This window comes from Protobothrops mucrosquamatus, unplaced genomic scaffold (genome assembly GCF_001527695.2).
Source record: "Protobothrops mucrosquamatus isolate PMUCROS unplaced genomic scaffold, P.Mucros_1.0 scaffold2820, whole genome shotgun sequence".
Lineage (NCBI taxonomy): Eukaryota > Metazoa > Chordata > Lepidosauria > Squamata > Viperidae > Protobothrops > Protobothrops mucrosquamatus.
Window position 1 is genome coordinate 77,768 of NW_015388853.1, and position 26,603 is coordinate 104,370.

A 26,603-nucleotide genomic window follows, 5' to 3' on the forward strand; every position below is an offset into this window, starting at 1 on the left:
CAGCCCCCTAATCATCTTTGATTAGGGTTTTGGGTGGTTTTCTTGCAGACATTTCATGACCCAACTAGGTGACATCATCAGTTCCAGGATGGACAGAGCCACAATAGTTTCTGACATGCCCCAGAATTTATGCCGTCCATCCGCAGTTGCTAGGACCGCTGCATGTAGGCAAGCTACATACCTGCCTTCACATGTTTTGGAGATATAGGTTGGCCCTGTCTTCCCTGTGACAGATATTGGAACGTTGCTATCGTATCACCCCCTGGTCCTTCTTTTCTTTAAACTGAAAGGAATTTTTGAAATGGAAAACTGTGTTCTTCATTATTATTATTTTTTAAATCCCATTAGGTCGTAGAAGATGATGTGTGGCCCCGGTTTAGTTCCTCGGAAGGCCTCCCTTTATTCTCCTGTAGCAATGCCACCGTGTCGGGCAGACTTCCGGAGCAACTCGACGAGCTGACGAAGGACAACGATGGTTTAGACGCAGCTTGCTCGAGAGAGGTAGTGCCGCTGGACGAGAAGGGCAGCAACGCGCCTGGACTGTGGGCACATGACTCGTACGGTCAAAACCCACCGGGGACTCTGTCTCCCTCCAACGCCAGGAATGTGGGTCCAGACCCCAAATCGGTCAAGGTCTCCCCGAGTGATGCGCCCAAAGTACAGGAACCAGAGAGGACTCCACCGGTGGCCAGCTTCAAAAGGACATTGGAAGAATCCAACTCGGGGCCTCTGGTAAAGAAACCTAAACGCGGCCTGGCCCGAAACCTTGGGGGGCAGCCCGAAAGCCTCTCTTCCACCTCCCAGCATAAAAACACCAACAGGCTGGCCATCCGCCGAAGCGTACGTGGACAGAAAAAGTTGGGGAGCCCCTTATTCCATCAACCTAGGAAAGCTCTGTGTGTTTGCTGAAGCTTCTCTCTCTCTCGTCCAGAATTCCACCCACATCTGGAGATTTGCAGATTAATTTGAAGCTGCGATTCTGTTCTCTACTCACAATTTTTTTTTAAACACCCCCTCCCCATCATTATTATTTTTTAATGTCGAAGAAGGTGGGTGAATTCAGACAGCTTTATCCCAACCTTTGAAAACCCCCCCCCTTGTAATATAACTTTGTAGACTTTCTTAGGAGATTAAAGAGGTTGCTGTAAAATATATATACACACATATATATATATGCGTAAATTTATATCCCTTCATACAACTTGTAGTCTCCTTCTCTGGGTTCTTGCATTTATTGTTACAACAAAGGTAAAAATAACAAAACAATATAAAACTTGTGTTTGGATGCTGGGTTGTTGTTGTTGTTTTTAAATGGTTGGGGAGGAGGTTAATTTAGTACAAAGTAAATGAATTTGTAAAAACTTTCTGTGATGACCTTACAGCTTTTTAACGAAAGTAAATTATTAAACAGAACGGAAGATAACGTATTTTCGTAGTCCTTAATAAAATTTTGCCTGGAATGTGCCCTATTAGAGAATATAATAGAAGGTCTATATTCTTCCTTTTTATTAACTTTTAGATTTCTCTATTCAGAATGAAATGTACGCTGAAAAGATGTTGAGCCTTTATAACCGTTTTATGCTGGGTTCTGTGTTTTAATTAATTAAGATGCTATGCCGTACTTAGGTCTAGCTGTATTTGCATTTGGTTTTTGACCGTTTGTTTGTTTGTTAAGACAAAGGGCCAGTATTTTAGCTAAAAAAAAGTTTTTCTCCATCACTTGGGCTCCCAATTTCTGGGGGCTGCTTTTTGAAGTTCTCTTTTGGTGATATACTTGGAATTATGATATACCTTCCTTTATGGACGCATGAGACATTTTACTATTCCAACCATTGATGGCATATTTAACGTTTTTAAGTTATTGGGATAGTTTTCTAGTTTTTCTTTGCATATGTTGTCGTTGTATACCTACAATAAAATAAAATGGCTAAAAACCTGCCTGGTGCTTTCTGGGTTTTTTGTTTTTTTTTTAAACTATTTTTAAACATAGCTGCAGCCCAGGTTTCCCATAACCGTTTTTTTTAAAAGAAATTATTTCTGTAATATACAAAAAAGAAGAAAAAAACTTCAACACTATAAAGCCAGAAAGAAAAAAACCTATCTCAATCTGTCTCTGTCTGTCTGTTTATCTACCCCAGTGATGGCGAACCTTTAGAGACCGAGTGCCCCAAAACTGCCCGCCCCCTGCCCCACCCCCACCCCGCCCGCCCGCAGGGCCACTCACCGCCTCCACGGCCCATCACAGATCGCCCAGGCGAACCAGCAGCGCCATGGTGGCCACGCACTCCGTGCATCATCTGTGTGCGACGGGACGTGAGGGCAGAGTCTTGCCCCGCTGCCTGGCTGCTATGTGCTTGGCTGTGCTGCTCCACGTGGTCCATGCTCGGGGGCGACTCTCCTCCAGGGGGGATGCTGGTGAGGAGGGGCTGCAGGGGAGGCGGGGCTGGGGCAACAGCACGCATGCCCACAGAGGGCTCTGAGTGCCTCCTCTGGCACGCGTGCCATAGGTTCGCCATCACTGATCTATCTATCTATCTATCTATCTATCTATCTATCTATCTATCTATCGTCTATTTATCTCTCATTCATCTGTCTGTCTACTATCAATCTCTGTCTGTCTCTCTCTGTAAACTGCTTAGACAGGGCTGTAAAGCACTGTGAAGCAATATATAAGTCTAAATGCTATTGCTATTGCTTACACAAAATACTTTTTTTCCAGGATCTTCTCTGTTCCTTTCCACCATGAGTTCCATTAGGAACCATCCATATTCATTCTCTCTGATTAAACCACCTCAGTGGATTTCTTTGGTACTGATTGCTGAGATTTGAATTCAACCCACCATCATTCATTGATTGTTCCACGCTGACAATCTTCTTTTATCCCCATTTATTTTTCTTATGCTCATTTCCAATCCAGGTAGTGCTCCTCAATTGGGATCAGAATTTCGGCTTGCTAAGCAAGGTGGATATGACCTGAGTTGCCCCCCGATGTTATGACCTTTTTTTTGCCCCAATTGCTAAGCCAGTCACTGCAGTTGTTAAGTGAATCAGGCAGTCATTAAGCAAATTCAGCTTCCCCCATTGACTGCTTGTCAGAAGCTGGCTGGGAAGGTCGCAAATGGAGATCACATGACTCGGGGTGTTGTGACCGTTGCATTTTCATGCCGTTTGTCAAGCACCTGAATTTTGATCACCTGATGCTGTGACAGTTGTAACTGTGAGGATGAGTTGTGAGTCATTTTTTTCAGTGCTGTAACTTCAAATGGTCACTGAATGAGTGGTTGTAAATGGAGGACTACCTGTATATCCAACTTAATTCAATGGTCCTTCTCATGCGCTCATCGGACATCCATAGAATGGGCAAACATGCTATTATACTATAGCCTTCTGTTTACTTCTTTTGACGAAGTCCCAAAGGTGTTTTTTCAGGAGGCAACTAGACTTTCTTGTTTTTCTTTGAAGACGTTTTGCTTCTCATACAAGAAGTTTCTTCAGCTCTGACTGAAGAGGGACACAGGGCAGAAAACATCCTCCAGCCAAGAAGCACTACTCAGGTGACCCTGTGGACACAGGTAAACCTCCAGGTGACCTCAACGACTTTCTAAAAGGATGCAAATGACCAGCTGTCTGCAAGGAGTATAAATCCTTCCATTCCCCACCAGCTAGTCATCCAGCATGAAAATGCAATGGTCGCAGCACCCCGAGTCATGTGATCTCCATTTGCGACCTTCCCAGCCAGCTTCTGACAAGCAGTTCAACGGGGAAAACAATTTGCTTAATGAAAAGTCGGGATAACGATGACCTGGATGACTGAAAATCTCCACAGACATCTTTTGACAAAGATTCACTCTTTAGAACAGACCACATAGCATGCATTTCCTTTCTATCAGAATTATTACCTAACAAATGCAGTGATTCACTTAACAACTGTGGCAAAAGGTCGTAAGATGGGGAAAAACTCACAACCACTGTCTTGCTTAACAACAAGAAATTTTGGGCTCAAATGTGGTCACAAGTCAAGGAGTACCTGTACCGGTGCAAAATATTGCGTAATTCAAGATTCTTCTTTTTATTTTACTGTCTCTAATGCAGGGTCAGGAATTCTGGGAATTGAAGTCCACAGGTTGTACAGGGGCTATAATTGCCCTTGTACTAGATCTCCCTGGTTCTTTAATTCAGCACCTTAATCAGTAGACCCCCCCAAAAAAATATAAACAGAATAACGGCGTTGGAAGGGACCTTAATTCTGTGAATTAACAGCCCTTAATTTTATTAATTAAGAGCCCTTAATTTTGTGAAAATTAAGACCTTTTCATAAGCTTATGGCCCTGATTTTTAAAAAGGTACTTTGTCAAATAACCATTTGTCCCTCTCTACACTTTTCTATCTCTACATGTCCTGAAAGCGCTTTACTGTTTGCGTCATTGCATCAGCCGCGGCCTGACGTCACACGCCTCGTCCTCAGTTTGCCCCTTCCCAAGTGGAAAGCGGTAAACAACCTTCCCTTTCGTCACTGGTGGGCGTGGCTTACGCGTATCCGACAACCCCGAATCCCATTGGCTCGCTCAGCACCGGCTGCAACACGTCAAGCACCTCCTCCTCCTTTGAGACCCGGATGTAAACAACCCTCCCTCCCCCCCGCAGGTGGGAGCGTCAAAAGCATCCAAAACGTCGAGCTTTCTCAACCTAACTTAGTTGCGGCGATTGGGCAAGAAGGAAAACGTCGGGAGAGAGAGCGAGAGTGACAACCACCCTCGGCGGTGTTGCCAACCGCCCTACTGGCCGCTGATTGGATCCGAAAGCAGAACAGCACCCGCCTCCCCTTGCCGACCATTGGCTGTCAGTGCGGCGGCCGGTGAGAGGGTCCCAAATATTACCAGGGAGGGGAAAAAGCGAGGCGCTTCAACCGCAGCAGGTAGACGGAGGGAGGGGGGGGAATTATGGGAAGCGCGAGCGGTGGGTGGGGCTTGTGGGGAGGTGGAGGGGAAGCCAGGCTGACAGGAAAGGTGGGGGAGGGTCGTGTGAGGGAGCCAATTTGATATGGGGGGGAAGTTGGGGGGCACGTGGGAAAGGGGGTGTCTGAGGCGGCCTGTTTCACCAGTCAGCTAGTAGGGGGGTATCCCACCCCCCCATTTCCCTCAAGCCTCCGAGGTTTCCTTCCCCCCCACCCCACGCCCCTCTTTTTCCCTCACGGCAGCCCTGCGAGGTAGGCCAGCCTCAAGAGAGCGAGACTGACCCCGAAGCCCATAATGCTGAGCCTGAAGGGCTGCCAGATCTGGGGCACAGGCCTTCCTTGGCCCTTTGGCTTCAGGGTCCACGTATCATTTGAAGCCCTGGTTTCCACAACGGGGGTGCGGTGGGGGGGGAGGGGGTTGAGCCAGGCATCTTTTCACCCTCCTGTCATGGGTGTGGCAGGATAGGGTAGGGTAGGGTAGGATAGTTGGAAGGGACCTTGGAGGTCATCTAGTCCAACCCCCTGCTCAGGCAGGAAACCCTATACCAGGGGTAGGCAACCGTGGCTCTTTTATGACCCGTGGACTTCAACTATGCTGGCTCAGGAATTCTGGGAGTTGAAGTCCACGAGTCATAAAAGAACCAAGGTTGCCTACCCCTGGACTAGACACACCCAATTCCAGCAGCCGTTCCTTGTATGTTTTAGCCTCCAGTCCCCTGATCATCTTTGTTGCTCTTCTCTGCACTCTTTCTAGAGTCTCAACATCTTTTTTATATCGTGGTGACCAAAACTGCATGCAGTATTCCAAGTGTGGCCTTACCAAGGCCTTGTAAAGTGGTATTAATACTTCATGTGATCTTGATTCTCTCCCTCTGTTAATGCAGCCCAGCACTGTATTGGCTTTTTTGGCAGCTGCAGCACACAGCTGGCTCCTATTTAAGGGATTGTCCACTAGGACTCCGAGATCCCTCTCAGAGTTACTACTTAAAAGGACCCACCAAGGCAATTCTACTAATGAGGCTTTTATTTGGGAAATCTAATTTAATCTTTTTTTAATACTGCGGTATTATTATATATTTTTTAGCATGTACAGGTAGTCCTCGACTTCTGATTACAAGTGAGCCCAGATTTTCTGTTGCTAAGCAAGACAATTCAGTGATTTTTGCCCCATTTTATGATCTTTCCTGCTGCAGTTGTTAAGTGAATCACTGCCACCGTTAATTTAGTAACACAGTTGTTAAGTGAATCTGGCTTTTCCATTGACTTTGCTTATCAGAAGTTTGCAAATGGTGATCACATATCTCTGGGACACTGTAACCGTCATAAATATGAACAAGTTGCCATGCATCTGTGTTTTGATCATGTGACCACAGGGATGTTGTAAGTGTGTTAAACTTTTATAAATCACTTTTTTTCAGGGCTGTTGTAATGTTAAAACAGTCACTAAACGAAAGTTGTTAGTTGAATTTACCTAGAGTTGTTCAGAAGTCCAACTGGAAAATACACATACATAAACTATAGTTGACAAAGCTGTTGGGGTCACAAGGAACTAAGATGTGATATGGTTAGTTTATTTACAGTTTAGCATGACGTAAAATCAGCCAGCTATGGGCGATTGATCAATCATACTGTAGCATATTGTATGAATTATTGTATATCAGAATCAAATAAGTAATCCTATGGTTGTGGGGTTCTTGGTGATCTCTGAGCTTGGTGGTTTTCTTGCAGATGTTTCATTACTAGGTAACATCATCAGTCCTATAACACAGGGCTTTTCAACCCGTGGTACGGGTACCACCTGTGGCACATTGGCACCTGGCAGGTGGTACGCGACCATCCTAGAAAAGTGGTAGCGGGGGAGGGGAATGAGCTGAATCGGTGACAGCACCACACAAGCCTGAGCGAGAGACGGCTGGAGCTGCAGGGCTGTCAGGGCTCAGCGGAAGCGCCAGGATCAGCGCCAGGCTCCAGCTGGAAAGCAGCACTGATCCTGACGCTTATGCTGAGCCAAGAAGCGCCGATCAGCTGGAATGTTGCAGCATCTCCAGGGTCTTGTGATTTACATTCAGATGCTTGGCAACTGATTCATATTTATGATGGTCACCGTGTCCCAGGGTCATGTGAAGTGACCAAAACCTGCTGCAACCACCCAGCAGACGGGGGGAATAAAAACCAAACACCCCCCCACCCCATCCCCGCTGCCAATTCTCAACAGAAATGCTCACAACCATGAAAACCTCAGACAGGAGGAAGAGCGCCACCGGGTGGGCAGGCAGGTGCCTTCTTCGGCTGTGGCTTGGGGGGCACTTTTTTCATGTCCTTGTAACTTCGAACAGTCACTAAGCGAACTGTTGTAAGTCGAGGACTACCTGTACTTTATCACTTTTTTCCTCTTTTTTTTGGTCATCAAGTTTTTGACACCTTGCTAGGTGACTGGTGGTACTCGGATATTGCCATATCCTAAAAGTGGTACAATGGGTGAAAAGGTTGAAAAGCCCTGCTGTAACATAATGAGAGCAAATTGCACTCTCTTTTAGCACTGTTGATGTTACTTAGTTGGGTAATCAAATGTCTGCAAGAAAATAACAACAATTCAGCCCTGAGCTACAAATATTCTTTTCAATTAATATTATGCTTGGTGTAATGTATGAGACCAGAGACTGGTTTTTGTGTAGGATATAGGTAAGAATTAATCGAAAGGGCTTTTAGATGAAATGTATGTGATTGAATAAGGAGTGAGTGAGGCAAATACTTGGACATACGATATTATTTATGTTTAGCGTGAGTGTAATGATATCTGTACATCACTTGATAATATCACAAATAAAATAACATTACTGAATATTCAAATGTGATAACAACAAAGGTGACCTGGAATATAGGGTGTATTTACACAACATTTGTAACCATGGATAATTTAATGAAGGTATATTCAATTAAACCAATGTTGAATATACCTTCATTAAATTATCCATAGTTACGAATGTTGTGCAAACACACTCTATATTCCAGGTCACATTTGTTGTTATCACATTTGAATATTCAATGTTGAAGTTTGCAAAATACATTGAACTGTAAACTGAGCAGTGACACATTAATTAAAAGCCAGTTGGCTAGTTTGAGCTTCACTATTCTCATGCCAACCAAGCTGCTGTGTTCTGCAAACTCTAAAAGGCCACTATTTTGATTTCCTTTAATCAGATTAATGAATAACACAATAACTATTCATGCTCACTACCATCCTTTCCCCCCACTACTTACAAGACACCAAATGTATTTGAATTGTTATATGCTACCAAGCAACCTGATTGATGTGTGGATCTAGCTAATTTATTTCATAAGCTATGACTGAACAAACAGTTCCCTTGTTAACATACTTGGCCGTGGGTAACTGACTCAGTTTTCTGGATTTGCATTTTAACTATACACTAACCCCATGATTAATTTGTGGGTCAGTGTGTTGTGCGAACACAGCCATCACTGGACGTTGCTCATTGATAACCAGTGCTGTGATTTGGCACATTGCATTCTTACTGCTTTATATAACTACTACTTGAGTGATTGCATTTTTTATTTATATTAGGCCAGCAAAATAAAAAGGTTTTTTTGGCCTTTATTTTATTGATCAGTCCAAAAGATGATTTAGGTAACACTTTGCCAGTTAATCTGTTATAATGTTAGGAAAGAATGGGGTTGAAAGATCCCATTTTAATAATAATAATAATAATAATAATAATAATAATAATAATAATAATAATAATAATAATAATTAATAATGATGATGATGATGATGATGATGATGTTGGAAGGGACCTTGGAGGTCATCTAGTCCAACCCTGCTCAGGCAGGAAACGCTATACCATTTCAGACAAATGGCTGTCCAGTCTCTTCTTAAAAACTTCCAGTGATGGAGCATTCACCACGTCTGGAGGCAGGTTTTTCCACTGGTTAATTGTTCTGACTGTCAGGAAGTTTCTCCTTAGTTCTAGGTTGCTTCTCTCCTTGATGAGTTTCCATCCGTTGCTTCTTGTCCTGCCTTCAGGTGCTTTGGAGAATAGCTTGACTCCCTCTTCTTTGGGGCAGCCCCTGCGATATTGGAAGACTGCTATCATGTCCCCCCTCGTCCTTCCCTTCGTTAAACTAGACATTCCCAATTCCAGCAACCGTTCCTTATATGCTTTAGCCTCCAGTCCTCTAATTGTAGTGTATCTTAATTGTAGGGCATGGAAAGTGAACTTAATAATGTCAGTGGGGTTACCTACTAATTTAAAAGCAAATGGTAGTGAAAGAGCAAGAGTGTAAGACAGTTTAAGGAACATCTACGAGAGCCGTTGATAGGGTGGGGAATCTGAGAGACATACTAGAGGTGCTTTTGGGATAGGGAGGATAGAGCACTAGAAGTGTCTGAAAATAGGGGTTTCTCAAAAAAACCCCAAAAGAGCCTTTTTCACTCCCTGTGGAACAAATTCTTAGCTGTTTTTTCCTTTAATACCTAGCTGCTGTGGGAGTTTGAGATAAAAAAGCAGGGGCTGGAGTAGAACGGAGGAGACAACCATGTCTATATGTACAGGTTGTTCTTGACTTACAACAGTTTGTTTAGTGACCATTTGAAGTTACAACAGCAGTGAAAAAAAGTGACATGATCATTTTTCACACTTTACGACCGTTGCAGTCTCCCTCATGGTCACGTGATCAAAATACAGATGCTTGGCAACTGAATCATTTTTATGACGATCGCAGTGTCCTGGGGTCATGTGATCCCCTTTTGGGACCTTCTGACGAGCAAAGTCAATAGGGAAGCCGGATTTACTCAATGACTGTTACTAATTTAACAATTGCAGTGATTCTCTTGACAGTTCTGGCAAGAAAGGTCATCAAAGGGGGCAAAACTCACTTAACAACTATCTCACTTAGCAGCAGCAATTTTGGGCTCGATTGTGGTCGTATGTTGAGGAATACCTGTACACATTTGAGGTTATGATTGAGACAGCTTCAGATTTTGGGGGTATCAAAACATACGTACTATGGCCCCCTGCTGGTCAGGCACGTCTACGTGCCTGAAGGATTCTTTTGAATTCATTCGTGGGCTTCTTTAAACGACAATTCCTAGAACAGGGTTTTTCAACCTTTTCACCCATTGTACCACTTTTAGGATATGGCAACATCCGAGTACCACCAGTCGCCTAGCAAGGTGTCAAAAACTTGATGACCCCCCCCCCCAAAAATGGAAAAAAGTGATAAAGTATAGTTACTCCTCGACTTACAACAGTTCGCTTAGTGACTGTTCGAAGTTACAATGGCACTGAAAAAAGTGCCCCCCAAGCCACAGCCGAGCAAGACACCTGCCTGCCCACCCGGCGGCGCTCTTCCTCCTGTCCGAGGTTTTGATTGTTGTGAACATTTCTGTTGGGGATTGGCAGCGGGGATGGGGTGGGGGGGTGTTTGGTTTTTATTCCCCCCGTCTGCTGGGTGGTTGCAGCAGGTTTTGGTCACTTCACATGACCCTGGGACACTGTGACCGTCATAAATATGAATCAGTTGCCAAGCATCTGAATGTAAATCACAAGACCCTGGAGATGCTGCAACATTCCAGCTGATTGGCGCTTCTTCAGGGCTCAGCAGAAGTGCCAGGATCAGTGCTGCTTTCCAGCTGATTGGTGCTTCTTCAGGACTCAGCAGAAGCACCAGGATCAGCGCCGAGCTCCAGCTGGAGCTCGGCACTGATCCTGGTGCTTCCGCTGAGCCCTGACAGCCCTGCAGCTCCAGCCGTCTCTCGCTCAAGCTTGTGCAGTGCTGCCACCAGTTCAGCTCATTCCCCTCCCCCTCTACCACTTTTCTAGGATGGTCGGGTACCACCTGCCAGGTGCCAATGTACCACAGGTGGTACCCCTACCACTGGTTGAAAAGCCCTGTCCTAGAAGACAAAATAAGAATTAAAAAACAACTTTTGATCTTAGGAAACAATTACCTTGTTTTTCTTGGGCGGCATATATCAGTGGTGGCGAACCTATGGCACGCGTGCCAGGGGCGGCACTCGGAGTCCTCTCTGTGGGCACACACACCATCGTCCCAGCCCCACTTCCTCCCATGGCCCCCTCTTCAGCAGCCCCCCTGGAGGAGAGCCGCCCCCGGGCGCGGCCCACGCGAAGCAGCACAGCCAAGGACATGGCAGCCGTGCAGTGGGGACAAGACTCTGCCCTTGCAGCCCGTCATGCACATCTGATGCTGCGGGGCATGGGCAGAGGGCGTGGCCACCATGGCGCTACTGGGCTGCCTTGGTGATCTGTGGTGGGTCGTGGAGGTGGTGGGTGGCCCAGCGGGCAGGGTGGAGCGGGGACGGGGGGGCAGTTTTTGGGCACTCGGTCTCTAAAAGGTTCGCCATCACTGGCATATATGTTTGAAAAGGGCAAGGAAGAAGGAATAACTGAGAATCAGTCAATGTAGAATAAATCCTATAAGCCAGAGGTCCCCAACCTATGGGCCAGGGCCCACTACCGGGGTGTGGCCTCTTGGCCACTGGGCCACGTGAGTAGCTGGGCAGTGCATGGGTGCATGTGTGCATGCTCACCTCCCTCATGCCACTGTTTCCACGAGTATTGCGTGGGTGGCAGCGTTGCCACAAAACTTGTGCGGGCAGCAGGAGCACTGTGAGTGGCAGGTGGGCGGTGGCACACTACATGTAGGCAGCATTGCACAAAAATTGTGCGGGCGGCGGCAGCGCCACAAGCAGCATGTGGGCCATGGTGCGAGCCTCGCATGGGGGCTTGCGCTGGTGATAGCATCGCCACGAGCCTGGCGGTGGCGGCACCACGAGCCTCACACAGGCGCCAGCATCATTGAGAGCCTCGTGCGCATGCTTGCAGCCCCGTTTCCTGTGAGACTGGCAGTTGGTTGATTCCATATTTAGTTGTGCTTTCGGGTACATCTTTGAAATAAAGTCTGGTGAGTTTAGTTATTATAATTATTATTTGTTAAATTTATTTGCCACCTACCGGTATCTCACCGTTGGGCTACTCTGGGCAGCAGTTAACTTTTAGCCTCACTGATTTTAGTGGTAATTTTGTATATCACACCAAACTATATTGTCCTCATTTCATTTTAGCTTAATGTGATTGGATGAAGTGACCCCTGAGTTAGGAGTGACTTAATTTTTCTATTACTTCTATCTACATACAAAGACTGAGGTAGTCTGGGCATTTTTTAGGCAGGGCTTTAGAGATTCCAATTCAAGGTTTTGGGCCGTGGGAGGTAAGATGTAGCATTGATCCATCATCACTTGCCTTTTCTGACCTGCTGATTTTGCGGTTTGCATACCTTTTGATATCAGTTTCTTTTTAAAATAGTGTGCTGTTGATGATCACTGAAGAAGTGGGTGAATAAGAGCGTGTGAGACATAATTCAAAAACACTTTTTTTTTTTTGCTTCCAGGAATTAAGAACAGTAATGGCTGCTGAATCTCCCCGCCGCCCAAGCCGATGTACTGGAGGAGTGATAGTCCGGCCACAGGCTGTTACGTAAGTGGTTAATAGCAAGAGCACTTAGATTTATATGCTGCTTCATGGTGCTTTACAACCCTCTCTAAGCAGTTTACAGAGTCAGCATATTTGCCCCCAACAATCTGGGTCCTCATTTTACTAACCTCAGAAGGCTGAGTCAACCCTTGGCCGGTCAGGATTGAACTCCTGGCAGTGGGCAGAGTCAGCCTGCAACACTGCATTTTAACAAGGAAGGAAGGAAGGAAGGAAGGAAGGAAGGAAGGAAGGAAGGAAGGAAGGAAGGAAGGAAGGAAGGAAGGAAGGAAGGAAGGAAGGAAGGAAGGAAGGAAGGAATATCACTTATGTACTGTTTCACAGTGCTCTACAGCTCTCTCTAAGCGGTTTACAGAGTCAGCATTTTCCCCCCAACAATCTGGGTTCTCATTTTGCCGACCTCGGAAGGACGGAAGGCTCAATCAGCCTTGAGCTGGTTAAGATCAAACTGCTGGCAGTCGGCAGAATCAGCCTGCAATACTGCATTCTAACCACTATATTTATAGAATATAGGTACAATTCCATATTGTTCATGTAGAGCAGGGGTCGCCAACCCCCAGGCCGCGGCATGCCAGCAACCGGTCCACACAAACAAGCAAAGCCCTATCTGTGGGATGCAGGCAGCACACAAAACCACGCACTCTCCGGTCTTCGGAAAAACCTCTCTCCACGGAACCGGTCCCTGATGCCCAAAAGGTTGGAGACCTCTGATCTAGAGTTCCAAATGGAAGATAAAACTTGATTTTTTTCTGCTGCTGAAGTTAGTTTGCTAAACATGCTACCTGTAAGAGTGATGTTTTTTGGTTGTGGGTTATTTTGATATCCACTTTGGAATTTCTTTGTCTGGTACAGCCCAGAGTTCACAACAGCTGTTAACAACTATGAGCTGTCATAATTAATCTCGGGTCTTAATCAGCAGTCTTAATTCTCTATGAGTATTTCAAATTCTGTCATTTTTCTTAGAAACCCTCTCTTAAATTTTGAAGTCCGTTTTTATTCTTCAAGCCATTTGTAGGTACATTTACTTTTATAAAATTGTTCATAGTTGCATGTTAGGTTCCAGTGAATAGTGATAACGAAAGTATCGAAGTTGACTTTTGGGAAAAAAAATCTGTATTGTTCAGAAAAACGTAGTTTTAAACTTAACTTAATTCAATGTTTCCTATCTTTTTTTCCTTATCTTATGCCCTTCATTTCTTTGGGTTATTGTTTGTTACTCCTATTTTGCGATGTGCATGATGCTGCTTAACCTGTAATTCCACCGGGGACATTTGTGTATGTATATAATAACCATTGTTGTTTTTTATGGATATTCATCTTTCTGTTCCAGGGAGCAGTCATACATGGAAAGCGTTGTTACATTTCTGCAAGATGTCGTACCGCAGGCAAGTGCAGCTGGTTTGTTGCAACGTTTTAAACGTTGTCCTCTTAAAATGGGTTCCCCAAAGAAAGTGTGTGTGTGGGGGGCAAAGATGGGGGAAATGTAGAAAAGAGCGTGCCAAGAGGACATGAGGGGGGGACATGATAGCAGTCTTCCAGTATCTCAGGGGCTGCCCCAAAGAAGAGGGAGTCAAGCTATTCTCCAAAGCGCCTGAAGGCAGGACAAGAAGCAACGGATGGAAACTGATCAAGGAGAGAAGCAACCTAGAACTAAGGAGAAACTTCCCGACAGTGAGGACAATTAACCAGTGGAACAACCTGCCTCCAGAAGCTGTGAATGCTCCAACACTGGAAGTTTTTAAGAAGAGACTGGACAGCCATTTGTCTGAAATGGTATAGGGTTTCCTGCCTGAGCAGGGGGTTGGACTAGATGCCCTCCAAGGTCCCTTCCAACATCATCATCATCATCATCATCATCATCATCATCATCATTATTATTATTATTATTATTATTATTATTATTATTATTATCATCATTATCATCATCATCATCATCATCTCAGGCAGAGTTACGTTTATCAGTGGCTCATAGTTTGTATATCGCAATAAGTCATAATGTGATTGGTTGGATTTTGGTTTAACGTGTTATGCAAATGAGTTGTATACTTTAAAAGAAATTAAATTCAGATTGTGAGTATTTATATGATTGTAATCAAAATGGGGCCCCAGAGGGGGGAAAAAGAGTAGTTAATGGCCTGCTTGAAGCGTCAGTACTGTGCAGTATGGTAGGCGGACAAAAATTACACGGTGCCCTCCAGCCCAGAAAATTACTAGCTGTGTAGTGTAGAAGGATGATTAGAAAATGACAGCACATAAACAGGAAGCCAGGACAGTGAAACTCTGTTATCATAAATATGAGCCAGCAGTGTGCTGCAGCTGCCAAAAAGGCCAACACAGTGCTAGGCTGCATTAACAGAGGGATAGAATCAAGATCACGTGAAGTGTTAATACCACTTTACAATGCCTTAGTAAGGCCACACTTGGAATACTGCATCCACTTTTGGTCACTGCGATGTAAAAAAGATGTTGAGACTTTGGAAAGAGTACAGAGAAGAGCAACAAGGATGATTAGGGGACTGGAGGCTAAAGCATATAAGGAACGGCTGCTGGAATTGGGTATGTCTAGTTTAATGAAGAGAAGGACGAGGGGGGACATGATAGCAGTGTTCCAGTATCTCAGGGGCTGCCACAAAGAAGAGGGAGTCAAGCTATTCTCCAAAGCGCCTGAAGGCAGGACAAGAAGCAACGGGTGGAAACTGATCAAGGAGAGAAGCAACCTAGAACTAAGGAGAAACTTCCTGACAGTGAGAACAATTAACCAGTGGAACAACCTGCCTCCAGAAGCGGTGAATGCTCCAACACTGGAAGTTTTTAAGAAGAGACTGGACAGCCATTTGTCCGAAATGGTGTAGGGTTTCCTGCCTGAGCAGGGGGTTAAACTAGATGACCTTCCAACTTTACTATTATTAATATTATTTTTGGAAAGAGGATGCAATATTTTATTTATTAGATTTTTATCCTGCCTTTATTATTGTATAAATCAGGGCTTTTCAACCCGTGGTACGGGTACCACCTGTGGTACATTGGCACCTGGCAGGTGGTACGTGACCATCCTAGAAAAGTGGTAGCGGGGGAGGGGAATGAGCTGAACCGGTGGCAGCACCGCACAAGCCTGAGCGAGAGATGACTAGAGCTGCAGGGCGGTCAGTGGAAGCGCCAGGATCACCGCCAGGCTCCAGCTGCAGCTCGGCGCTGATCCTGGTGCTTCTGCTGAGCCCTGAAGAAGCGCCGATCAGCTGGAATGTTGAAGCATCTCCAGATGCTTGGCAACTGATTCATATTTATGACGGTCACAGTGTCCCAGGGTCATGTGAAGTGACCAAAACCTGCTGCAACCACCCAGCAGACGGGGGGAATAAAAACCAAACACCCCCCCACCCCACCCCCGCTGCCAATCCCCAACAGAAATGCTCACAACAATGAAAACCTTGGACAGGAGGAAGAGCACCACCGGGCGGGCAGGCAGGTGTCTTGCTCGGCTGTGGCTTGGGGGGGGCACTTTTTCCAGTGCCATTGTAACTTCGAACAGTCATTAAGCGAACTGTTGCAAGTCAAGGACTACCTGTACTTCATCACTTTTTCTTTTTTTGGTCATCAAGCTTTTGACACCTTGCTAGGCGATACTTGGATATTGCCATATCCTAAAAGTGGTACAATCGGTGAAAAGGTTGAAAAGCCCTGGTATAAATAACTCAAGGCGGCGAACATACATCCTCCATCCTCCTAATATTTTCCCGCAATCACAACCCTTTGAGGTGGGTTGGGCTGAGAGAAAGAGGGACTGAAAGTCACCCAGCTGGCTTTCATGGTTAAGGCAGGACTAGAACTCACCGTCTCCTGGTGATTGGTTGAAAGTCACCTAGCTGGCTTTCATGCCTAAAACGGGATTAGAACTCAGTTTCCTGGGTTTTTTTTCTGTTTTTTTTTTTTTATAATAAATTTTTATTAATTTTTCATTTAAAAACATAAGCATAAATCTTTTATCACAATATCAACCAAAGAGAATAAAACTAAACAAAACATTCATGGACGTGTCCAGTGTCCCCCTCCTGCACCACCCTCTTCCACTTACCACTCCTTCCTCCTCCCATTCAACCACCACTCCTCCTTCCTCCCTCTTTCCTACCTCCCTTCCTCACTCAACCATCCCGTCTTGTGCAGTTGGGGTATCACCGGGCAACTCCTTAAAAAATCATACATATAAGTCTATAATACAAACCTACCCTTTTCCCCCCTCCCCCCCAGGACTTCCCAAAGCTAATCTAGGAAATAAACACACAATAATCCAAATCTATTCAAAACTACTCATTATTACTACACACTAGTATAAACTTGCTATGACTCTAAAATAACATTAATATACGTACAAAAATTTTAAATTATGTCAGTATTTGATATACATATTTTTGTTCAAAATTTTTAATCAAAAGCTTTTTTTTTTCTACCAACACCTTAACCGCTTCACCAAATTGGCTCTGTGGTCTGTCAACAGAGTTAAGCTGTTCACTGTTCATCTGAGCAAACAGTCTTCAAAGAAAAACAAGAAAGTCCAGGTGTCTCGTGAAAAAGCATCTTTGTTCATCTGAGGCTTTTTGTTTTTATCTTCAGCACATTAAACCTCTTTTTTTTTCTCCCCTCCCCATACAGGCTTATAGCAGTACGGCTCCAACAGAAGAAAAAGAGAAAATTGTATGGATCAGATTTGAAAATTCTGACTTGAATGGTAAGTCTCTCTTCCCCCCCCTCCCCACTTCCCACCCCAGTTCATGGCCGTGTTGTTTTATATTCAGTCTCTTGGTATCTGTATTTTAAGAGCTATCCCCTTCCATCTCAGATGGTAACAAATGGGATATGTTCTTTCTCAGACTACCTACAGAGCGAGTCCCCAATATTTCCCTTGCTAAGCAAGGCAATTCTTAAGCGTTCCATTTTACGACCTTTTTTTGGCCATAGTTGTTCAAGAATCGCTGCAATTATTAAGCAAATCATATGATTGTTCAGCGAATCTGCCTTCCCTCTGTGGGAAGTCAGCCCCCCAGAGAAGGAAATATTAAAAGGGCAGAAAAATATATTTCCTCAAAGGATCTTAAAGAGGCAGAAAAGCATGCCCAGTTTTCTTAATGGTCCCGGGCAGTGATGGCGAACCTTTTAGAGACCGAGTGCCCAAACTGCAACCCAAAACCCACTTATGCATCGTCGGGTGCCGGGTGGATGTGGCCCATTGGGTGGGTGTGGTCCATTGGGTGGGCATGCCTCCAGTGGTAACGGCAGACTGGGTGGGACTAAAAAGTTCAATCAATCAATTCCAACTTTGCAAGATCTTTTTTTTCCCGCGAGAAGTTGAAATTGACTGATTTATTGAACCTTTTTTTGTGTGTGTACACGGCAGCGAAGGCCTAAAGCGAAAAGGTTTTATAAAACCCAGCTGAAGGTCTAGGACTCAGGCGATGGCGTGCGTGCCCACAGAGAGGGCTCTGAGTGCCGCCTCTGGCACCCGTGCCATAGGTTCGCCACCACTGGTCCCGGGTCTCCCTCCCCCAAGCAGAAACCAGCTCTATAGAAATGCAGATGTAAACCATCCAGGAAGGTTGGAAGCCCCCAGCTAGAAGCTTAGGAAGACAAAGACTCCTAAAATCTACATACCCCACCCAAACTCTAAGACAGGACATAATAGGATTAAACCACAGATACCAAAGGGCACACTCAGACTCAGGTCAAAGTTCATGACTCAAACAGGAACAGGAAACAACTCCAAGCAAAAGGCTCCAGAGGGTATAAAAACCCACTCCCTACATGTGTTCACTCTCTTTTCTGCCAGAGCTATCTTTCTGCCTGGCTCTCCTCTTCAATAAACTGCAACCTTCTTTCTAAAGCAGGCACCATGTTTATTCCCAGCTTGGACTGAACCACGACAAAGACTTTTCTTTCAACACCTCATTGACTTTGCTTGTCGGAAACCGGCTGGGAAGGTTAGAACCGGTGATCACATGACCCCGGGACAGTGCAACCCTCATATAAAAGCCAGCTGACAAGTGGGCAGATTTTGATCACATGATCATGGAATTGCTGGAATAACCCCCCCTCTTATAGAATACCTCTCTATATCTATCTATCTATCTATCTATCTATCTATCTATCTATCTATCTATCTATCTATCTATCTATCTATCTATCTATCATCTATCTATCTATCGCAAAGGACCTTAAGAGACAATTACAGGTAGTCCTTGACTTAACAGTTCATTTAGTGACTGTTCGAAATTACAACGGCACTGAAAAAATTGACATGACCATTTTTCACCCTTATGACCGTTGCAGCATCCCCACGGTCACGTCATTTACATTCGGTTGCTTGACAACTGGTTTGTATTTACGACGGTTGCAGTGTCTCGGGGGTCATGTGATCAGTCAATGGGGGAAGCCAGATTCACGGAACAACCGTGTTACTAATTTAACAGCTGCAGTGATTCACTTAACAACTGCGGCAAGAAAAGTCGTAAAATGGGGCAAAACTCAACTTGATCAATGTCTCACTTACCAACATAAATTCCGGGCTCAATCGTGGTCATAAATCAAGGACCCACCTGCATTGTCCTCCATCACCTTGAAATGTCACCACGACACAAGAGATTTCTTACCGGCTGCTCAAAAGTCCTAAGAACTCCCAATTGCTTGACTGCTCTCATTTGCACACCGCTTTTGTTAACGGGCGAAGAAAGCCTTTTATCAGAAGCATATCAATGAAACGACACGGCTTCTTCTTCTTCTTCTTCTTCTTCTTCTTCTTCTTCTTCTTCTTCTTCTTCTTCTTCTTCTTCTTCTTCTTCTTCTTCTTCTTCTTCTTCTTCTTCTTCTTCTTCTTCTTCTTCTTCTTCTTCTTCTTCTTCTTCTTCTTCTTCTTCTTCTTCTTCTTCTTCTTCTTCTTCTTNCTTCTTCTTTTCTCCAGGGATAATGGACTATTTCATTTCTTCTTTGCTTCCCACTATCCGTGAGCAGGGGGTTGGGATAGAAGACCTCCACGGTCCCTTCCAACTCTGTTATCCTATTACCCGTTCTGTTCTCCGTGCCAGCTCTTCGGGCTCCACGGAAGCCTTGTCCTAGTCTGGGTGCTGCTGAACGTTGATTTCTTTTTCTCGTTCGTTTTTTTTAGATACCTTAAGGAACGTGGAGCTGCACGAAATGCACAGCACCGGGAACGAACCGCCTCTCCTGCTCATGATTGGCTACAGCGACGGGATACAGATATGGAGCATACCTGTGAGTTACTCATGGCTACTTGATACAAAGGCGTTTCTTGGACACCCCTGTTCTGTCTCAGATTGTGTTAATATTCAGTAGCCTGGCAGAAGGTCTGTATAGTTTATGACAGTGGTGGCGAACCTATGGCACGGGTGCCAGAGGTGGCACTCAGAGCCCTCTCTGTGGGCACGCGCGCCATCGCCCCAGTCCTAGGCCTTCAGATGGGTTTTATAAAACCTTTTCGCTTTAGGCCTCCGCCGCCGTGTGCAAAAAAAAAAAGGTTCAATCAATCAGTCAATTTCAACTTCTCACGGGGAAAAAAAAAGAACTCGCAAAGTTGGAATTGATTGATTGAACTTTTTAGTCCCACCCAGTCTGCCGTTACCACCGCGGCCACGCCCACCCAAAGGGCCACACCCACCCGGCACCCGACGATGCATAAGTGGGTTTAGGGTTGCAGTTTGGGCACTTGGTCTCTAAAAGGTTCGCCATCACTGGTTTATGAGACAAAAAAGGAAAGGCAGCAGACAGCCAGCAGAGAATTTCAGTGAGGGAGCATAAATTCTATCCTCTGATTGTAAGGTCATAAAGCTACTTTTTTTTTTCTATGTCTTTTCTGATTAAAGAAAGAACAAGTAGCACTGGAGATGTTTTCTGCTCCTCTGAATGGCATGAGGACACATTTTGTGCAGAAACCCCAGCTTGGATCATAAGCATCTCCTGAGAAAAGGATTGTGATGAGATCTTAAAGGATAAGAGAGTTGGAAGGGACCTTGAAGATCTTCTAGTCCTACCCCCTACTCCAGCAAGAGGCCCTGTACCGTTTCAGGCAAATAGTTGTCCAGTCTCTCCAGTGATGGAGCACCCGTAGCTTCTGAAGGAAGCCATTCCTCTTTGTTCTCACTGTCAGAAAATTCATCCTTAATTCCAGATTGCTTCTCTCCTTGGTTAGTTTCCGTCCGTTGCTTCTTCTCCTGCCCTCTGGTGCTTTGGAGAATAGCTTGACTCCCTCTTCTTTGGGGCAGCCCCTGAGATACTGGGAAGACTTGCTATCCTGTCAGCTCTAAGTTGGGATCCTGCAGAACCACTGCCCATTAATACAGGATGTGGTAGATACCTAAATGGATCTGGTATAAAAATAACTTCCTTGGCTTATTTTTACAAAGTCTGAGAATTTAGGGGGATTTCCCCAGTTCAAGTCTGATTCATAACCTCTTCCTACTTAACAACAGATGACGATGCTGATAATTTTCTGTCCTGGCATAAAAACCATTTTATGTGAGACAAGACCCTGACCTTCAGGAAAACTGAATTAGATTAACTTACATATATATATATATATATGACCCGATTGAGGAGCAGTGCGCAGGGGCAGCCAGTTATATAAGCATACTCGCGGATCCTACGTTTTATACTCTGACGATGTCGACAGGGGAGGAGATATGTCTTGAGTGTTTTTTTGATTCACCTGTCGGCCCAAATATGGGAGGAGAAAATCTTTCACCTGTATCAGCTCAATTTAGAGCCATCCACAGGCAGCAGTAGCTACTGTGAGAGCTGCCTAATGTGCAAGCAGCCCAGGTTCAAATCTCAGAAGGGTATGGCTGGCTGATGAGAGCTAATCAGCTCGAAATAGCTATCCCAGTCCCCCTTTGTTAGCAATCCAAAAATTTAGGAAACACAAATGATGTCGCAGTAGTGACTGCTGCCTGTGGATGGCTCTAGATTGAGCTGATACAGGCAAAAGATTTCTTGTATGTATGTATGTATGTATGTATGTAGGTAGGTAGGTAGGTAGGTAGGTAGATAGATAGATAGATAGATAGATAGATAGATAGATAGATAGATAGATAGATAGATGATAGGTAGATACAGTCCTTGACTTATGACCACAGTTGGAACCACTGTTCCTGTAGCTAAGCAAGGCAATTTTTAGGTGAATCGCACCTGATTTTTACAATCCTTTTTTGTGATGATTGTTAAGTGAATCACGGCAGTTAAGTGAATCACATGGTCATTAAACGAATCCCGCTTCCCCCATTGACTTTGCTTGTTGGGAGGCAACTGGGAAGGTCGTAAATGAGAATCACATGACTCCAGGACACCCCAACCATCGTAAATACATACCGATTGCTTAAGTGCCCAAATTGTGATCACATGACCACGGGGAACATTAAAACAGTTTGTGTGTGTGCATGTGAGGACCCGTTGTAAGCCACTTTCTTTTTTCCGGTGCTGCTGTAATTTCAAAGGGCTGCTAAATGAATGGTTGTAAGTCGAGGACTAGAATAGAATAGAGTAGAGTAGAGTAGAGTAGAATATATAGAGTAGAGTAATATGAATAGAATAAAATAGAATAGAATAGAATAATGAAAGAACTGAATAGAATAGAAAAGAAAATATAATAGAATAGAGTAGAGTAGAGTAATATTAATAGAATAGAATAGAATAGAATAGAATCTTTATTGAGAATAGAATAGAATAGAATAGAAGAATATTAGAAGAGAAGAGAAGAGAATATGGAATGGAGTATAGAATAGAGTAATATTAGAATAAAATAGAAGAGAAGAGAAGAGAAGAGAAGAATATTTGAATAGAATAGAATAATATTAGATTAGATTAGATTAGATTAGATTAGATTAGATTAGATTAGATTAGAATAGAATAGAATAATGAAAGAACTGAATAGAATAGAATAATATTAGATTAGAATAGAATAGAATATGGAATGGAGAATAGAATAGAGTAATATTAGAATAGAATAGAATAGAATAGAATAGAATAGAATAGAATAGAATAGAATAGAATAGAATAGAAAAGAATAATAACTTTATTGTCACTTTGAATGTACAATAATCGGCATACATTAAAATGAAATTTCGTTGCATTCACCACCTCCGACATACACTACATAAACATGACAAATATAAATAAATAAATACGGAATTATGCATATATGTTTACAGATAACGTACTTTAAGACTCCCTAGATAACACGAGTTTCCCTCCTTTCAAAAAGGTTTTTTTTTCCCCTCCTGCCAGCTGTCATTTCTGCAAAACGAGCAGTAGGTGCCGCTCAAGTATTGAGCAAGACTGGCTGTTTCAGTAACTCTGGGTCACTCATGAACTGCTGAAGGGGGAAACAAAAGAAACCAGCAGGAGATTTTGCGTTATCAAGGGTTACTCAAAGTAACCACGCAGTGCGCTATTGTGCCCTCTTGTTCCCCCACCCCACCCCACCCCACCCCTACCCATCCAATCCTGCCCTTAGGAGAAGCCTAAGAAGAATTGTGGGGATTTCTCCCATTCCTAGAGTAGATTAGGTGGAGAGTTGACTTAGGTCAGGGGTGTCAAACTCAATTTCATTGAGGGCCGCATCAGCATTGCGGTTGCCCTTGGGGGGCTGGGTGGGTGTGGCCAGGGTGGGTGCGGCCTACTGGGTGGGCATGGATGGAGTGGGTGTGGCCTGCTGGGTGGGCATGGCCAGCTCTACATGGTTCGCGTCAAGGGTGCCTATGGGGGCCTGGGCAGGAGTGGGACAGATCTGAGGGTCTCTGGCAGAAGGGGGTGGGACCGGGGCAAGCGCCAAGGCATGGTCCATTTCTTCATTCCTCACAAAGGGTGACACCTCCCCAGCATGCACCCAGGGGGAGGGGCCGACGCGGCTGGACCTGGTTCCTCGCTGTTTCCGGACGGCCTTGTGGAGCTAAGACTGAATGCGTTTCAGCATAGATGGCCACCACAAAATTGTACATTTGCTCCCGGCCGGCCTGGGCCAGGGCCAAGGCAGCGGGGGCCGTTCCCTCACTGTTTTCAGGATGGCTTCGCGGGCCACATGAAACCACTTCGCAGGCCGCATCCGTTCCCCGGGCCTTGTGTTTGACATGTTTGACTTAGGTAGCCCTATCCTACTCCCTGTCGTGACTATGTATTTTAAGGGGAACTCTTGAGCCGCTTGCCTCCTTCAGGTAGGAAAGAGTTTTACTCACACTATTTGGGCCTCACCCATCTGTACTGCTAATGTAGTAAGTTCTGAGAAGGTCTGTGGAGATTCCCAATCATCTAGATCAGGGGTGTCAAGCTGACAGCCGGCGGGCCAGATGCGTCATGGCGAAACCGCGCCCACCCCATGGCCGACGATGGCAAAAAAAAGTCGTGATATGTCGCGACACGTCACGTGACGTTGCGAGTTTGACACCCCTGATCGAGATCATGGAGGGCTGCCCCGGAGGTGCTTTTCAAAAGGCAACTTTTGAACTTTTCTTGGTTTGTTTTTTTTTCCCCCTCTTGAAAATGTTGCACTTCTCATACAAGAAGCTTTTTTCAGTTCTCTGCTTCTTCAGAACTGAAGAAGCTCCTTGGATGAGAAGCGAAACATTTTCAAGGAAAAAACACAACCACCGAGAAAGTCTAGTTGCCTTTTGAAAAGCTCGTTTGGGATGAGTTCTAAGAAACTAAGCAACAAAGATGATCAGGGGACTGGAGGCTAAAACATATAAGGAATGGTTGCTGCAATTGGGTATGTCTAGTGCAAGGGTAGGCAACCTTGGCTCTTTTATGACCCGTGGACTTCAACTCCCAGAATTCCTGAGCCAGCATGGCTGAGCTTGGAAACCTCTCCCTTTTCCCTCAGCGTGGCTGGCTCAGGAATTCTGGGAGTTGAAGTCCAGGACTCATAAAAGAGCCAAGGTTGCCTACCCCTGGTCTAGTTTAACGAAGAGAAGGACGAGGGGGGACATGATAGCAGCCTTCCAGTATCTCAGGGGCTGCCCCAAAGAAGAGGGAGTCAAGCTATTCTCCAAAGCGCCTGAAGGCAGGACAAGAAGCAACGGATGGAAACTGATCAAGGAGAGAAGCAACCTGGAACTAAGGAGAAACTTCCTGACAGTGAGAAGAATTAACCAGTGGACCATCCTGCCTCCAGAAGCTGTGAATGCTCCAACACTGGAAGTTTTTAAGAAGCGACTGGACAGCCATTTGTCCGAAGTGGTATAGGGTTTCCTGCCTGAGCAGGGGGTTGGACTAGATGACCTTCAAGGTCCCTTCCAACTTTACTATTATTATTATTATTATTATTATTATTATTATTATTATTATTATTATTATTATTATTATTATAAACTGCAGACGTCCTTGGTATATGGATAGTCCTCAACTTACGATCACCATTGGGCCCAAAATTTCCTCTGCTAAGCAAAGTGAGCCATGTCTGATTTTACAGCCTTTCTTTGGCCATGGTTGTTAAGCTAATTATTGCAATTATTAAGTGAGTCCTATGGTCATTAAGCAAATCCAGCTTCTCCCCACTGACTTTGCTTAGTCAGAAGCTAGCTGGGAAGGGCGCAAATGGTGGTCATATGACCCCAGAATGCTGCAACTGTCATAAATACATGCCTGAATTTTGATCCCATGATCATGGGGATGCTGCATTGGTTGTAAGTGCCAGGACCAATCATAAGTCATTGTTTTTTTCAGTGCCGTTGTAACTTCGAATATTCGCTAAACGAACGACAGTAAGTCGAGCAAAGCATTGTACAATTTAAAGTCAGCAGGTTTTAGCAGCATCCGTACCAAATTTTCTATGGGCCTCGGAATCTCCTTTGAACAACAGCACCCAGTAATTGAAGTAAAGATGGTTTTGTTTTACGAGCAAGTCATTTTATGAACCCCCGTAACAGAGTTGGAAGGGACCCTGGAGGTCTTCTAGTCCAACCCCCTGCTCAAGCAGGAAACCCGAGACCATTTCAGACAAATAGCTGTCCAGTCTCTTCTTAAAAGCCTCTAGTGTTGGGAGCACCCACGATTTCTGGAGGCAAGTCATTCCACTGATTAATTGTTCCAGTTGTTATAAAATTGCTCCTTTGCTCTAGACCAGTGGTGGCGAACCTATGGCACGGGTGCCAGAGGCGGCACTCAGAGCCCTCCCTGTGGGCACGCGTGCCGTCGCCCCAGTCCTAGGCCTTCAGCTGGGTTTTATAAAACCTTTTCTCTTTAGGCCTCCGCCGCCGTGTGCAAAAAAAAAGGTTCAATCAATCAATTTCAACTTCTCGCGGGGAAAAAAAAGATCTTGCAAAGTTGGAATTGATTGATTGAATTTTTTAGTCCCACCCAGTCTGCCATTACCACCGCAGCCACCCCCACCCACCCGGCACTCGACGATGCATAAGTGGGTTTTGGGTTGCAGTTTGGGCACTCGGTCTCTAAAAGCTTTGCCATCACTGTCATAGTATATACAGGGTTGAACTGCAGGGTAAGTTGGCTTACATTTTGCCAAACATTCCTCTTATTACTATTACTCACAAGTAATAGTTGTGAGAAGTTGTTTCTCTCTTTGATTAGTTTCCATCTCTTGTCCTGCCTTCAGGCGCTTTGGAGAATGGGTTGACCCCCTCTTCTTTCTGGCAGCCCCTCAAATATTGGAACACTGCTATCATGTCACCCCTCGCCCTTCTCTTCATTAAATCAGGCAAACCCAGTTCCAGCAACTGTTCCTTATATGTTTTAGCCTCCAGTCCCCTGATCATCTTTGTTGCTCTTCTCTGCACTCTTTCTAGAGTCTTAACATCTTTTTTACATCGTGGTGACCAAAACTGGATGCAGTATCCCAAGTGTGGCCTTACCAAGGCCTTGTAAAGTGGAATTAACGCTGCACGTGATCTTGATTCTATCCCTCTATCTCATCTCTGAGTGCTTTAGCCCAGACAGTTTTTAGGTATACCTAAGGGGACCAAAAAAAATGGAATGTCACCAATGAAGTCTGCTCCTCTTCCCAAAAGATAAAGAGTCAAGAGCACGCCCCCTGTGTCATCATGCTCTTTAACCGCCTCGTGCTACCTCCATCTTAACATTTCTATATTTAGAAATATTTTTTTCTCCCCCCC

At 44.8% G+C, this 26,603-nt stretch overlaps 2 protein-coding genes across 2 annotated transcripts in view; both read left to right on the forward strand.

Annotated features, from left to right (window-relative positions):
* Nucleotides 1-1,928, forward strand: part of PPM1D (protein phosphatase, Mg2+/Mn2+ dependent 1D) — a 29,104-nt gene extending 27,176 nt beyond the window's left edge. The window contains exon 6 of the mRNA XM_015825819.1: nucleotides 349-1,928. Coding sequence (XP_015681305.1) covers nucleotides 349-909 — 561 coding nt within the window. The 3' untranslated portion in view covers nucleotides 910-1,928. The remainder of the gene's footprint in view (nucleotides 1-348) is intronic.
* A 2,903-nt stretch (nucleotides 1,929-4,831) lies between these two features.
* LOC107296466 (BCAS3 microtubule associated cell migration factor) overlaps nucleotides 4,832-26,603 on the forward strand; it is a gene marked incomplete at its 3' end in the record, with an annotated part of 37,249 nt that continues 15,477 nt past the window's right edge. The window contains exons 1-5 of the mRNA XM_015825818.1: nucleotides 4,832-4,915; nucleotides 12,383-12,468; nucleotides 13,814-13,868; nucleotides 17,131-17,206; nucleotides 19,634-19,740. Coding sequence (XP_015681304.1) covers nucleotides 12,398-12,468; nucleotides 13,814-13,868; nucleotides 17,131-17,206; nucleotides 19,634-19,740 — 309 coding nt within the window. The remainder of the gene's footprint in view (nucleotides 4,916-12,382; nucleotides 12,469-13,813; nucleotides 13,869-17,130; nucleotides 17,207-19,633; nucleotides 19,741-26,603) is intronic.